The sequence below is a fragment of the Leuresthes tenuis genome, unplaced genomic scaffold (assembly GCF_036924035.1).
Source record: "Leuresthes tenuis unplaced genomic scaffold, fLeuTen1.0.hap1 SCAF_2, whole genome shotgun sequence".
Classification (NCBI taxonomy): Eukaryota; Metazoa; Chordata; class Actinopteri; order Atheriniformes; family Atherinopsidae; genus Leuresthes; species Leuresthes tenuis.
In genome coordinates, this window is record NW_027325356.1 from 15615468 (window position 1) to 15630738 (window position 15271).

Here is a 15271-nt window from a genome sequence, read left to right on the forward strand (position 1 = left end):
CAAATCTCTGGGACTGAGATTAGCACTAATTGATCTGAATAAAGTTATGTAGACATACACACACACACACACACACACACACAGTGAAAAAAAAAATGTGGCTTTGTCAGTTTCTTTCTAAACAGTCTATTGCTTTTGATCTCAATCCACACTTTACTTCTTTTCCTACCTGGGTCTTTCACTTAAACACAACTAGCACATTGCAGCAGGGTATCATGTATAACGCTACCATACATATATCACATTCACATGCTCACTTGACCCCACAACACACTTTTCCATCAGTTTTCTTATGGTCTGTATGCTTGCTGCCGATTTTATATTCTTCCCTGCTTTGCTTTTATTTTATTTATCTTTTCATGCAAATAAACAATGTGAGTGGTTGTGGAAATCCTTTCATCTATAAATACTTCCTTAGGGATTTCAGTCTAAAAAACTATGTTGACAAAGTGAATATTTAAATTTCTTACAATTCTCCAAAAGACATTCCTTGTATTTATCGTCATGAATGATGTTTCATATTGTGATTGGTCGACTTTTTGAATGTATTTTTAATGGCGACATCTGTTGACACAGTGACAGTGTTTATTTCAAGTGATTCCAAAGACTCCTTTTGACTGTAATACAGTACAGTTCAATATGGCTTATTGTACCCAGTTGACTCCTTGAATGTGTTTTTAACAGCCACATCTGTTGCTACCATTTACTTTCATCCAATGCCAAAAATGTCCCTTGTTTCAACTGTAAGAAATGATAATGGCATATGCTGTTTTGCAGAATTTGTTCCTTTTTTTTTTTTTTTAAACTTCTCCACTGGGTGTTGAGCTTCTGTTATAGCGTGTCTCATATTACCTTTTATCTTTCAATTTAGTTATATTATTGATAATTCACCAAAAGAAAATTAAACAGTGATCTTTAGAGCATCATCAAGAGGGTTATTAGGAGACACTCAAAATCTAAATCAATGCAATGCTTTTCCCTCTGTTGACTCAAATAAAATATAAACAATTTTATCCTGTAGAGAGAAGTCCAAATAATTCTAGTCCCAGAGGCCAAAAGGTAAAAAGTTCACATTTGTTTTGTTACCCAGCAGCTGGCTTGATTATTATAGAGTCAATCTATATTGCAATGTAAAATTCACTTTGTTGACTGCATGTAGTGATTTATGTCAATGCGTTATTCTTAAGTTTTAACATCCCATCAAACATCCCATCATACAGTGTACTCTTTGTCATTTCCCCTTCATTTCAATTGAAAATTCTTCCTGTGTGATTAGTCCAAGAATGTGTCTAAAGTTTTGTGACCTGAACCTGAACCAAACTCTTCTTGTGGAGGAAATGATCCTCACAGTTAGATGTATGTCTGGTAGGATGTACTTGAGCATGGCACAGATGCACTGATAAATGTACCTCACACAAGGCTAGGCTATTAGAGCCAGCTACCATCTGCTGTAAGTAAGCAGACAACATCTGTGAAACTACTGGAATTACAGAAAGCACAAGACTAAACATTAGTGCGCACACAGAGGTAGTTAAGCAAGAATGTCTGTGTGTGTTGATGTATTTGCGGTTGTTCAGTGTGTCTTCCCACATAGTTATCGATCACAACATAAAGTGAGTGCCTGATCGGGGCTGATGGTGATGTTTTATGTATCCTACATCCATAACTGCTTGTTCTACAAGATATACACATAGAGATACATACACACATACACGCTTGCACTGTAACACCACTCAAACGAACTGGAACTTTATTGATTTATGCATAATTGGCCTGAGCTCCTTCTTGAGTAAAGAAATATGCATGGCAAGGGATCACGATGTCAATAAGTGGCGTACTTATGTGCGTGTTGTAACTGTACGCTAAGAGCCCGTTAAGACATGTCAGTCGCTGTAAAAACAGGAAATACACACACATACACTTGCACATTTGCTCCTGGGAGCTGGCCCATGATTTAGCTGCTTCATTACCATGTCGGCAGCTAAAATTAACCTTTCTGGTGGACTGTTAACCTTGCGTAAGCCTGTGTGTTTGTGTGTGTTTTTTTGGTGTAACTCATGATAAGGCAAATGGGCTTCGTCAAAGTAAATGTGTCAAAGTGTTAAGTAAATTTCAGTGAATTAACAAGCAGATACAATAAATGAACACCTGACCTGCGAAAAATACACAACAGTATATTACATTCACACCAGACCTTAAATAGTAAAGCTGTTGTACTGTATATGATATAAACATCATCATGAACCCATATATTTTCCTGATGTTGAAGTGTGGTTGACAGACTTTTGACTCTACAAACTGAACACTAGAGCTCAGAATAATTGATGCCAAGCAATATTAATATTGACTAAAATTGAATAAGCAGAAAGAATATGGAATAAATTGAAAATATTTGCTAAAAGGCCTATCTAATTAAAATCATGCTTTTAATCTGTTTGATTTGTCCATATGGTGTTTTGATACTTTAGAAGACTCATCATAAGCTAATAAGCAGTCACAGCATTTTTGGCTGGGAACTTCAAGACAACAGGAGAGAAAATGGTGTCCCATTAAAAACTGATTAATTAGCTTTCAAAGATTTCCTCATGAAATATATTTTAAAAAGCCTTGCGCTTGGTGAGAACCACATACTATTTTCAGCTAAAAGAGGGAAAGAAAAGCAAGGCCAGGCACTGTGTGCTTCAGTACTGTGGCCAGTGTTGTTGAACAGCCTATTCCCTCAGTGCTTAGCTGTAATGATTTTCTGGACATTTTCACTGATAAAATGTTGTCAGTAAGAGATTAAAATTAATCTTTTTATCAAAGAGCTGCCACAACTATATTTGATGTTGTTACATCACAGAAGAAAAAAAAAGATGATTCACCCATAAATCTCGCTGAATTATCAATCTGTAATCAATATGCCTGTTGGGGGATGTTCTGCCCATTATGAAAGCCTATGTACTCAATGAGATCAGTCTGTCTTCAACATGACAATGTATCAGAAAACTTTAGGATTCCTGTCTATTTATCCTAATGTTCTAACCAATTACAAACCAATTTCCAACCTTCCTTTCATCTCCAGAATACTTGAAAAAGTTGTTTTAAATCAACTATACACACATTTACAGAATAACCGTTTGTATAAGGAGTTTGCCTCGATTTAGAGTGCACCATAGTACTGAAACTAGATTGCTTAGCAACAAATTACTTCCTTATTGCCTCTGACATTTTGTTGTAGGATCTCAGTGTTTCACAAGACAACATTTACCATAACGTCTTATTACATAGACTTGAACATTGTCTAAATCATATTTATATGGTAGATTCCAGTATGTACATGTATGTGTCCTCTACTCATATCAGACTTAATTATGGTTTACCCCAAAGTTCGGGACCCTGACCTATTCACTTTACACATGAAAAATGCAGAAAATCGTAACATATATTTCCATTGTTATGCTAATGACACCCAGCTCTATTTATCTTTGAAACCTGAGAAAACCAATCAGTAACTGAAGCTGCAGGCTTGTGTTTGAGACATCAACGCCTGGATGGCCTTGAATTTTCTACTTTTCTCTCTGTCTTAAAAGTGCCAACAAAACTGCATCATCAGCAAAAAGCAGAGTTGCAACATTGAGGTTCCTGTACCAGACACCCTTTCTTCCCGACTATCTCGCAACATTCTTCCCATGAACGTGACAAACGCCATTACAAACAATTAGCAGCGCTGGCAGAGCTTAACACACACCATGAACAAGCTTGACTCTGTGCTTGGATGCATACATGCCTCTTGCTTTAATTATATGGGGCTTGCAGCAGTGACTCTGGTACGCTGTACTCTTGCAGCACACCGCGCAGTTTACTTAGAAGCCTTCTCTAAGTCCACAATAACCTCTCAGTAGCTCCACAAGGGTGATGATCAGGTCCGCTGTTCCATGACCTGGACGAAAACCGCAGTGATCTTTTTCAATCCAAGGTTCGCCTTTTTGTTGGATTCTCCTTTCCAACACCCTGGAGTAAACGTTTTACTAGACTTGGCAAAATAAAACCATGTTAATTTCAAGTTAGCACTTAGCAACACGTTTTTTACATGGTTGAGGATCTGTTAATATCACATTTCTATTTTTTTAATTCATAGGACACATAACCAAAAATTAATTGATCCGCTTCTAAGAGCTCCCGTACTATTTTCTGTTCTTCTTCTTATCCAGTCTATTTTACTGTTAACACCATCTTACTTAAAAAGTTGAAAAAAAAAATATCTTCAATTGTTTCATCTTCTTCTCAATTCTCTATTAGCTGCTCCTAAAACGCATTTTTGGGTATCCATACATGCATCTTGTACTTCCTGAATTTTCCCTTATTATTAACTGGATCTGATGGAAGAACTTAAATGTGTGTTTTTACAGATCAAGTAAACATCTTCACTTTAACAGCTATTATTATAGAATAGGATATGAAGTACTCTTCAAAGAGATGGCCGCCTATGTTTCCATGTAGTTTAAACCTGTCCAAGGTAATCTTTGTGTTTGTGTAAAGAGCTACAAGACCTGCTTGTTTACCGATATCCAGTGTCATCGTAGGTGGCAATCTCTCTGACATGCTGTGTGAATCAGTGATAATGCCCAGAGTTGCAGTGCGATCTCATTGGCAGACATCACCCTGAGACAGTCAGGGTCATTGATGTCAGTCCAGTTTGATCAAATCTCAAAGCCAACTGAGTGTGGTCCATTTCGCCACACAGTTTCATTCACAATCATGAAAGAAAAGGGTTCTACCGTCATATTTACAGAAACTGCAAGGCTTAGTTTTCATTATTTAATTCCATACCAATTCATGTTGAGTGCTGCCCCATTAGCCATTTGCCCATAATTCTAAAATGACATAATGGCATTACAGACATAAAAAGTAGTTCACTACTGTGTAAAGTAAGGTAAAATATATCACATATGTGTATCAGACAGCCAGTGTGTTAATGTCACCATAGTTCAATATCTATTAAATGTTGAGCTACTGATTTGTTGTAATTTATAATATGATATGCCATGATGAGGCATCAACTGGATGCCTGTAGGATCATGATTGTTATTTCATCCAGTACACACTTAGCAAGTGTTCCAAAACTACCACATATTGCTGTTTGTCATATCCAGCTCACAGGAAAAATAGAAATGGTCTGTCCTAAGGTAATTTTTGTTTGAAAACAGTTGAATTCCTTTAGCACTAACATATCTGAGCTCTTCAACAACATCACAAATATGATCACCTTTATAAAGTAAGGCATCCTTGCTCTCATTTGCTGAGCTTCCCCTTGAACTTTTTGGAGACCCCCTGGTGACGCCTGCCTCACACCTTAAAAACCTCTATTTATGGGAAAAAAGTAGTTCAGAGAACCACATACCAAAATTCCATTATGACGCTAATTATTATTCCAGATTGTTTACATTTATTTAGTTTTTCCTTACATTTTCTCATTCTCTTTCTTACTCTTCTCCTTTCAGCACCAACAGGACTATCTTCCCCTCGATTACGTCCCGAAAATGAAACCAGCATTCAGATAGACTGGGACCCACCAGCTCAACTTAATGGACCAAACCCCCTTTATCAGGTCAGAATGTTGACCGACGCTACATTCAGTAAACACCAGTTGGCGTATATTTGTGTGCGTGTGTCTTTGCTGGTGTACAGAAATGTGATTTAACTTGCTACTCTATGGTGATGTCTGTTGTTCCACTGCTTTGGTCCATGCTAAAATGTCCTAACCTTTTTTTTGTATTGGAATACAAGGATGTTCATCTAGTGCCATCACTAATTCAACATTCTAGGTGTTCTGAGTTTGGTTAGCTGTGAAATTTGAGCATTCTTGAATTTAATTCAAAGCACAACATCTTTGCTGCTTCTAGCATGGCTGTAAACTCTTGTTGAATTTTGTGGCATATTTTTATCTAATCTTTTAGAGGGAGGTGTTTGTAGTAAGGCTGTTAGTCGCTTAAAATATTGAGTTGAGATTAATCGCAGGATTGTCCATAGATGATTCATGATTAACTGCAAAATAATCACACTTTTAATATGTTCTAAATGCACCTTTAAAGGGATTCTTTATACTTTCATCAACATAGGAGCAGGCAAATAAGCCTGCTTTATGCAAATGCATATTATATTTATTCTTACAACAATTCAAAGAAAATTATCCTGACAAATACTGTCCAGAACATTCTTCAGCCTTCTAAAAAAAACATGTAACATTCTTTCACCTGTGTAACATTGACACTTTAGGAAGCATTGTCACACATTGTAACTTTGTCTAACCTCGCCATAGCTCGAGTTGTCCAGGTGTTACTATTGCAAACTACTCAGCGAGGTCTGCCTTTGATGAGAGGAAGTGCGGATCTCTGCATCAGCCATGTGTTTTGCTAGCAAGTGATTTTTAGGACTTTACATTCTCCGGTGAAAACTCAGTTCACATCGACAATCACTACAGATAACTTTATTCTTCTTGAGAGATGAACTTACCATCTCTTTGTCCATTTTAACATGCCATCCACAAGATTATGCTGAATCCCTTCTTGATTTCCTGCACTGCGGCGCAGACCATAGGTCCCATTCATAGAATGCGCCTACGTTAATCGTGTGTCAACAAAACTCCATAAACTCATATTTAACGTGTTAATTGTCAAAATCACGAGTTTGTAGTGATTCATAATATATTCAGGTGAATTTTGTGCATGAAGATTTTGGCCAAATTTCAGTATGCAAAATAAGATAAAATGATCCATACTAATGATAACTAATCACAAGTTATGAGTGGTTTACGATAAATATTTCACAATTCGAAACCCAACATCTGAATATTGTTGCTAGGTATTGTTTTCTTTACATTCATGTTATTATCTGTCACATATTTTGCAGGTGGAGAGGACGGACGTATCTCTCTCTGACCCACAGGAACCAGTTGTCAGAGGAACCAGATTTCCAGGAAACGGTTATTACCAGTTTCCCAGCGATACTCTTCCAAGCAACACCGACTTCACAGGTAAGATAACATGAAAGTCTGACATGTCTGACACAGGAGCTCTGTCTGCATGTCTACAGTGGTGCTTGAAGGCTGCTGGACCACTGGGAATTTTCTGAGCAATTCATTTCTGCACATCCTACAAGGAGATAAAGAAAACCCTATTAAAAAAAAAACAACAACTGTAATCCCATGTCATGTAATGTAATGGGGGTCTGATTATCTTTCAGGTGATGGTTTTGCAGGAATATAGACAATTCTAACTGTCACAATCTTTCTTCTATGTACATGCTGTACATACATAAGTATGCAAACATATGCTTACACACTTCTTAGTGTTGCTGAGGGACTGCATAACAGTCACTCAGTCTTCTTGTGACATTCTTTTAGCATGACTTCCCCAGTCATCTTAAAGGACAATTATCTTTCTGTTTACCAGCATCATTAGAGGGTTGAGCTGCACAGCCAAACATGTTCTGCTTCATCTGAGAACATCACCCAGTCTGACGCTTATAATTAATGACTGCTGATACTAATCAGTGGGATTTGAGCATGCAAAGCTCTTTGATGCCGCTTTAGATTTCTTCACTGTCCTGCACAAACCCTTTATCACCAGTTATGCTTCTGTGTAAAGAAAGAGAAAACCTTTTCCAAACCAATTGTGTGATGAAAGAATTTTCAAAAAGTGCATTTACATTTGTGGGAAAGCAAGTTTTCTTAAACTGGTGACTGGATTAATGATGACAACTCTTTATTTGTCATCTCTTTTTTTTATGAGATTGGCGGTTGCTCGTGTCTTTCTCCTTTATTAAGAGTGAAAATGTTAGACATGCTTATGTTAAAAATTCCATCAGGATTATTTGCCTTTTACTTTTTTTTTACATATACTTATTGCCACGTTCATGATGACCAGGAACAAAGCTTTGATATGTTTTTGGAGTCTTTCAGTGTCAATTTCTGCATTGTTGTGCATTCTCAGACGAATCCATTGACCATCTTTATTCTTTCAGGCATTTTCCAGCACATTTTGTAATTTCCTTTTGTCAGCCGTGGTAACTCCTACTCCCACAGAGCCCGGCAATCACTCTTGAGGTTCTTGCTGCCATTTGCTTTTCCTGTTGACTGAGTTGATGTAGGCTGATAAGCTTTATCAATGCTTGTCCGTCCTTCATCTTACACTGCATCAGTCCTTCTTTTTTCACCTCTTTTATCAACACCAGCCAAATTACCGAGCTTCCCAAAAGAAACTGTTGAAACTCAGATGCTGTGACGTTTTGCAAGGATTGTAATAAGTTGGAGCTAACAGTGTGGTGGCTAGAACCTGGTAGACAATGAGTTACTAAATTTGTATTCAAAGATAAGACATCTGCAATTGGACAGGGGAGTCAACTACAGGTGAGAAGCATACGGTCATTGACAGTATTGTTCTGATTTACACAGTGTTTGGCTACATCTAATTTCTAATCTTTCTAATATTTAAAGGGGAACTCCGGTATTTTAACACCTAGACCTTATTTCTGGCATGACATACGTTTATCTACTCACCGAGAACAGTTTGGGGAAAGTCGGTGTCCTTCGGGAACTATTTAGATAACTCTCGATAGGCGTATATCCATATAACAGAGTGAACAGGGCAGGGACGATGAAGGCTCTAAATAATGCATCATCTGTCTTTATTTCACCAATACTTTAAGACGAATTAATGAAAGAACGTGTACTATTGCTCTGTTAGCACATAGCTACTGTTGTTTTTCTGTTTCTCTTTATTATTCCAACATTGTATTATATAATTATATTTATATTATATTATATTATATTATATAATTCCAACATTTATTATTCCAACTAGTCCTGCATACTTTCACCGAGTTCAACCATTTTGGTATCAAAATGTTCAGCTCGTTCAGGAAATTTATGCTATGACTTTTGGTGTTTATAACTGTTATACTTGTTAAAATATTTAACTTTTATTCAACTTTTTTCCTCTTTTTTTTCAAATGAATGGAAAGTGCTTTCAACTCTTCTAGAACTTCCTCCTCTTTCCAACCTAACTATTTCTGCAGAGTTTCAGTTTGAGAGACTATTCAAACTTTAAATGGGTCACAAGACATTCAGATATTACCAATTGGTGCAGCTTTTTCAGATATTAAGCCAATTTTGAAATATAATGGTTTAAAAAATGCGAACAAATTTCAACTCTTTCTCCTCTTTTCAACCAAACCTCTTCTGCATACTTACACCAATTTCAACTATTTTGGTCTCAAAATGTTCAGCTCATTCAGGAGATTATGGCTGTCACTTTTGGTGTTCCTAATTATTTACTTTTTAAAATATTTAACATTTGATTAAAATTTTAGGCAAATTTAAGGCAAATTTAAAATCTTTCTCCTCTTATCAACCTAACTACTACTACATACTTTCAGCTAGAGACAACATTCAAAGTTTAAACGGCTCACAAGACATTCAGCTATTACCAATGGGTCAGCTTTTTCAAATATTAAGCCAATTTTGAAATATGACTGTTTCGAAAACATGACAAAAAATGTTCAGCCCTTTCATCAAAACTTCTGTTTTTTAGGTTTAAATCATTCCACTATTGTTATTTCAACTTCAAATTCCTTCAACCAAGGCTTCAGCAACTGGTTTTTCAGCAATTGAAAGATTTTCCACTTTTTTTAGCTATCCCTATTCAACTTCATCAGCATTCTCTCTGCTGTTTCGCAGAAACAGCTTTTTCTAGTTACATATGTTTTCATATATTTTTATGTAGGATTATTTTTCCCTTATAAGAAATAATATACAACTCTGAATGCACGGGTGTGCAGCTGCCTTAATGCACACATCAGTAAAACCCCTTTCTTGTGCCGCAGAATCTCTCCACAAGTTCTTTTTCTCTCTCTGTCTGCTCATGGTTTTCCGTTCCTCTTCATTACTATCCGAGTGCCCCCAGTGTTGTGTTTTTATCCCAAATCAACAAATGATGATTTTTTTTTATCTCTTCCTCGTCCATCAGGCACAAAGGTAAATAGATTTGTCTGAACACTGCCAGCAAATAGATTATGATTTTTGCTTTTGAGGGATGCTTCTTATCCTCTCCACTCTCCTCCTCATAAAGGGTAATGGATCAGACAATCACTTTCAGACCGGATCTATTCTGGACCATCAATGTGTCGGCAGTCCTCAAACCATCGGCCTTTTACAACCATCAATACTAATAGCATCATCTACAGACAATTATTCCCATCGAAGCGCACGGAACAGCGAACAAATCAAAGCCAAATTGGATTATGAATGTAATGCAGTGTAATGCCCCCTCGAGAGTCAATTGATCACAGAGGAGAGACTCGTCAATCGTTTGTGTCTTATGGAAACCTTGTAACAACGGCAATGACTATTGTACAACTGTAACATTTTCATATGAACAAAATCTTGGCAGTGTTTTTTCTTGGTGCGTTTGACATTGCAAACCCCGTGAGCTTGCACTGAGAGAAGTTTTGATAAGTGTCTCTTGGACATTTGGTCCCTTTTGATCTTGAGAAACGGCACGTCTACCAGCAGCATTGACATCCCTAAAGATTCTGACGGGCTTTCTGAAACAACAAATCATCGTTTTTCTCCATCAACCTTATGCGTCATCCTAGGAATATTAATGAGGTGTTGTTCCATTGAGGTTCTTACTGCAGACTACCTCATTTCCAAAACATGCGAATTAAGGGTGCATCCTTGAGCAGGGTCAATATTCTGTATGGTAAATCTTAGTTAAAGTCAAGTTTTTACCATGTAAAATTGGATGATATTTGCCCTTTAGCCTGTTATTTGATGGCCACTTTACTAAAATTATTTTTGGCCAAATAGATTAATTTCTGTATGCAGTTACCGTGATAGGAGTGCGTGTTTCCATAAATTAACTCTGTTCACTTGTGTTTAAAGATGCTTCTTAATGCCTAATGAGGATACTTAAGGTCAATATTGGCCAAACTGAATCTTACTTTAGATAAAACATTAGATTAGAACTATATGTAATTGCGCTGTGATATGAATAACCTGTAAGTGCTTGTTTCCATAAATGCATGTTAGTTCATCTGTCTTGTCAGTAATGCTTCTGTACTAAAGGCCCACTGACTTGCTACTGTCCTTTTTGTATTTGAACTGTGCTTCTCAGTTTAGACTGACATATGTTGTCCTATGTAAAATAACGTATTTAAAATGCAAATGGTTCAAAACAGATTATGTAGTCCTCTCTCTTCCTCTTTGTAATTTTTCACTATTTGGGCCTGAAATGGGCTAATTGGAATGGGGATGCTGTCCTGCTTGTTTTTTTGCTAATCCAGATGTATTTCTTCAAACCACAGTTAATGAAGAGAGATGAAACATTACACAAATATTTCAGGGAAAAAAAAAATATTTAAAAAAAATGAATGAAAGGACAAATAGTGTTGGATCCTTTCCAGACATCTCTAATACAGTACATTTCACTGCAGCAACTGAACGGGAATGAGGGAAATGTTAAATGATACAAATTATTTTTCCTTAATTAATATGATTGATTGCTAGGCATTGACGTTGAGAGGAGAGGGGGAGAAATGTGTGAAAGGAAAGTTTGCACAGACATCATTAGTTTTTCCCCATTTAAAGATTAATCAGAAGAGGCTGGGCTCTTTAATTCTGTCATTTGTATATTTAATGGGCTGCTGCAGAATCTATGGGTGTAATTAGCTAGCTGCCGCGCTCTCATTAATACGCCAGGCTCTGATTAATGCCAGCAGAGAACTAACATGACTGGAGTTATTCAGGTTATGTTGTGTAGCTGATTACACACAACCTCTGCTGTTTACTGAGACAGAGAGAGGGGAAACAATGAACAAGAAACAATACTACCTAATAAACTAAAGTGCAAATGGCCCTAACACTCCAACCTGTTATTGTTTTATTTAATAGAAAATAGCATAAATCCTCTTTTTTATGCACATAGAGAGACTAATATCCATATGAAATAGTCCTCAACGTTTGATTTAGGCAAAAGTAGAGTTCTGTAATACTCCCCCTTGTAGGTTAAATGTTTCTCCCAATACTATATGTAATATATCTCTTATTAACAAAAAAAAGTTACATCTGTTGACAAGTGTCTCTGAAAGCAATTATTCCTCACTTGTGTTGCCCATAACAGAGTAGACTAACTTGATGAGGGCCTACCTATGTTAAACTCTTTCCACTGAGTCCAAGGACCAAAAAATACAAAATAGAATAATGGTGCTGTCTTTATGGTCCACTATTTGAGTTCTATAAATTTCTTTGCTGGTTCAAAAAAAAATTGATTTTTAGAATTTCAGTAAGAATAAAACCCACCACCAGTAGTCTTACATATACTGTATATACTGTACATGTATACACATATTTTAACACTCCAAAGTATATGTATAGCACTGGCTACATGCTCGGGGCATGTGTTACATTAGTTAACTTGGTGGTGATGACCATGTGCTCTGTATTCCTGAACTCCTATGGCAGCATTTTTGTCATAATCAGAAAAACAGTGGATTCAAATTCCATATGACTTGATGATGATTAAATAAATGATGATGTAAATAAACAGTGATTATACAGAAATGGGGCTGAAAAGTTAAACGTACCATTAGAGCAAACAACGGTGAGGGAATTAGTGAATTGAAGACCAGGGAAGTTGTATTACTAGGCCTGAAGAGGAGATAAACTGCAGGTGGGATGACTTCTCAATTGAAGACAAGCCTAGGACACAACACCCCTCGGCAGTGGGAGGGGGAAGACGAGGCCTGAGTTAAAGAAAAAAGCCCCACTACTTGTTCTTGATGGTAATATTGTTCAAACCTTGATTGTCTGTGTTGGAGCCAGTGTTTTTTCTTTCTTCTATACAAAGAGGAATCTTTCCCCCACCCGAGAAGAGAAAGGACATATGATTAGAGCTGCCAATGACTCAGATGTACTTCTCCGTGGCTTGGGTCTCAGGTTTAGACAGGTTGCTCAAACAACTCGCCGGTAAAGGGGCTCCAGGCAGAGGGTCTATGGCACGTTGTATGGCCTGCGTGATGAGGGGTCAGAGCAGAACAGAACAACATTTGAAATAATTGTTAAAACTATTAATTGACTTTGCTATTAAAAATACATGAAGCTCTTGACTGAAAAAGATAGGTGTAAACATGTGTTTAAGCTTACTCTGAGGCTTCAGTGTGCACACAAGTGAGGAAGTGCACACTGGTGTTTTATGATTGCATCATTGCAATGTGGACATGTGTGTTTGTGTTTGTGTGTTTGATTGTACTGCATGGGTGACAGAGTCACCTGTCATGGTGCATGCTCAGGTTTGTCTTTTGATGGCTCAAAAGTGGTTGTCAGTGTGAAGTGGCACAAGTCCTGTGGGTAAATATTAAGAAGTAATGCTGAGCATGACTAGTGTTGTTAGATGCTGTACACCGATGTGCTTGGCCAACAACTTTTCCATCACAAAGAACTTTAGACTCACACTCGCATACTGTACATTGTATTTAGATACTGTCTCTTGTACACTGTTTCCTTTCATGTATTTCTTAATGGAAAAATCATTATAACATCTACAAAACTAGATGTCTGATAATGAGATTTTCTAGTGGCATCAGTTTTTTGTTTTTTAATGATGCAAATTAAACTAGACATTTTCAGTTGTCTTTGATTATTTTCCATTGTGTAAGAGTTTTCGTGTTTTTTATAGACTTATTTTTTCTTTTTAACTCAAATGTCAGAATTTCCAAGGACCCACTAGGAAAAATCTCTAGTGTCATGTGAATGCCCCCCAAAGTCGGAGGTTTGACACATATAACCCCAGATAATTAGCCCCAACCTCAAAAAGTAGCATGGCTACATAAAAAACTGTTTTCTCAGCACATTTCTCAGTTTGTGTCTTGTTAAGTGAGATGCCCATATAGCACTGTCCAACCTTAGTGAAGACATCACTGTTCTGTTCGTATACTCTAAACACAGCTTAATGTGTTATCACCTTGTATTGCTTATGATAGCTAGCATGGTCAGTTAGCACAGCCATGAGCAAATTTAACTGTTTTTTTTTTTTACCTCCAGTTGGAACAGTGGAAGTCATACTTAAGTGTGACCTTGTTCCGAGCTCTGAATCCCAGCTTTCAAGGCAAACTGTGTGGGGGAAAAATGCTACCTGCATCGTACCATTACTATGTACAGCACAGGGATGTAAACAGATATGATGCATCTTCGTATGCAATTTGATGTCTGTAACCTTTGTATAGACTTATTTCGTATTGTACTGAGGCAGAAGTAGATATGTTACGAGCCCAGAGGCCTGTCCCCTCTCTGAGACTAGTTGGATGTATGTCATAAACTTAACCAACATGTCCACTCTTAAAGTCACACTTTCGTCTCATACGAAGTCAGTTTTAGTCTGGCTGACACTGTAAAAGAGAATGGAAAGCAGGATTGAAGAGAGTAGAGCTGCAAGTGTAAGAGGTAAACAAGAATTGACAATGCATGGAAATTAAGCATATTCAAACAGGCATCGGTTACAGAAAAGGGGAAAGAAAAGGTCACAAAAAAGACAAAGAAGGTTAAAAGTACAGGGATGAAAGAAAGGAAGGATTGAGAGATCAAGAAGGTGTGATAAAGAAGAAGAAGGTTCAAGGGGGTAGTGTTAATGTCAGGTATCTGTCATGACTTCACTCTTCTCTGTGGTGACAAGGTCAGGAATATAAATGACACATGCTGGCTTGATGGACAGAATGCAAGTCAGATGTAAAGAACACCTTTTTCTTGTGTTTTCTCTATTCCGGTACAGTGCCTGAATTATTGAGAAGTAATTTATAACCATCATAAATTATTTAGACTGCGTGTTTGATAATCCCTGCGACCCTGAAATGGATTAAGCAGGTATAGAAAACGTTGGCTGGATGGCTGTTTCTTAATCAGTTCATATGTGGACCTTATTGAATCAGGAGTTGAGTTGTGGCTGTCCAAGGTCCAATCTTGCTTTAATGTAACCAATTTAACATTTATTCCACAAGAATATACACCCTCTAATTTTTGCAAGCAGAAATATGAAGATTATTTGCCTTACATACTGTGTTCATGTTTCATCAGTACATTTTCTTGTCCGAAACCTAAAGGGCAAGTCTACATTACATAGTTAAATTGAAGTAATGTAAGATAGTTTAGACAAAAGTAAAGAGACTAAAACAAGATCATTTTATGTCTGATACACTGAAACTGGCATTCTAATAGTTAGGGCCAGTCTTCATCTGCATC

General features: G+C 37.1%; 1 protein-coding gene across 1 annotated transcript in view; it reads left to right on the plus strand.

Annotated features, from left to right (window-relative positions):
* Window positions 1-15271, plus strand: part of ush2a (Usher syndrome 2A (autosomal recessive, mild)) — a 210288-nt gene that overhangs the window by 64316 nt on the left and 130701 nt on the right. The window contains exons 27-28 of the mRNA XM_072381304.1: window positions 5484-5590; window positions 6892-7015. Coding sequence (XP_072237405.1) covers window positions 5484-5590; window positions 6892-7015 — 231 coding nt within the window. The remainder of the gene's footprint in view (window positions 1-5483; window positions 5591-6891; window positions 7016-15271) is intronic.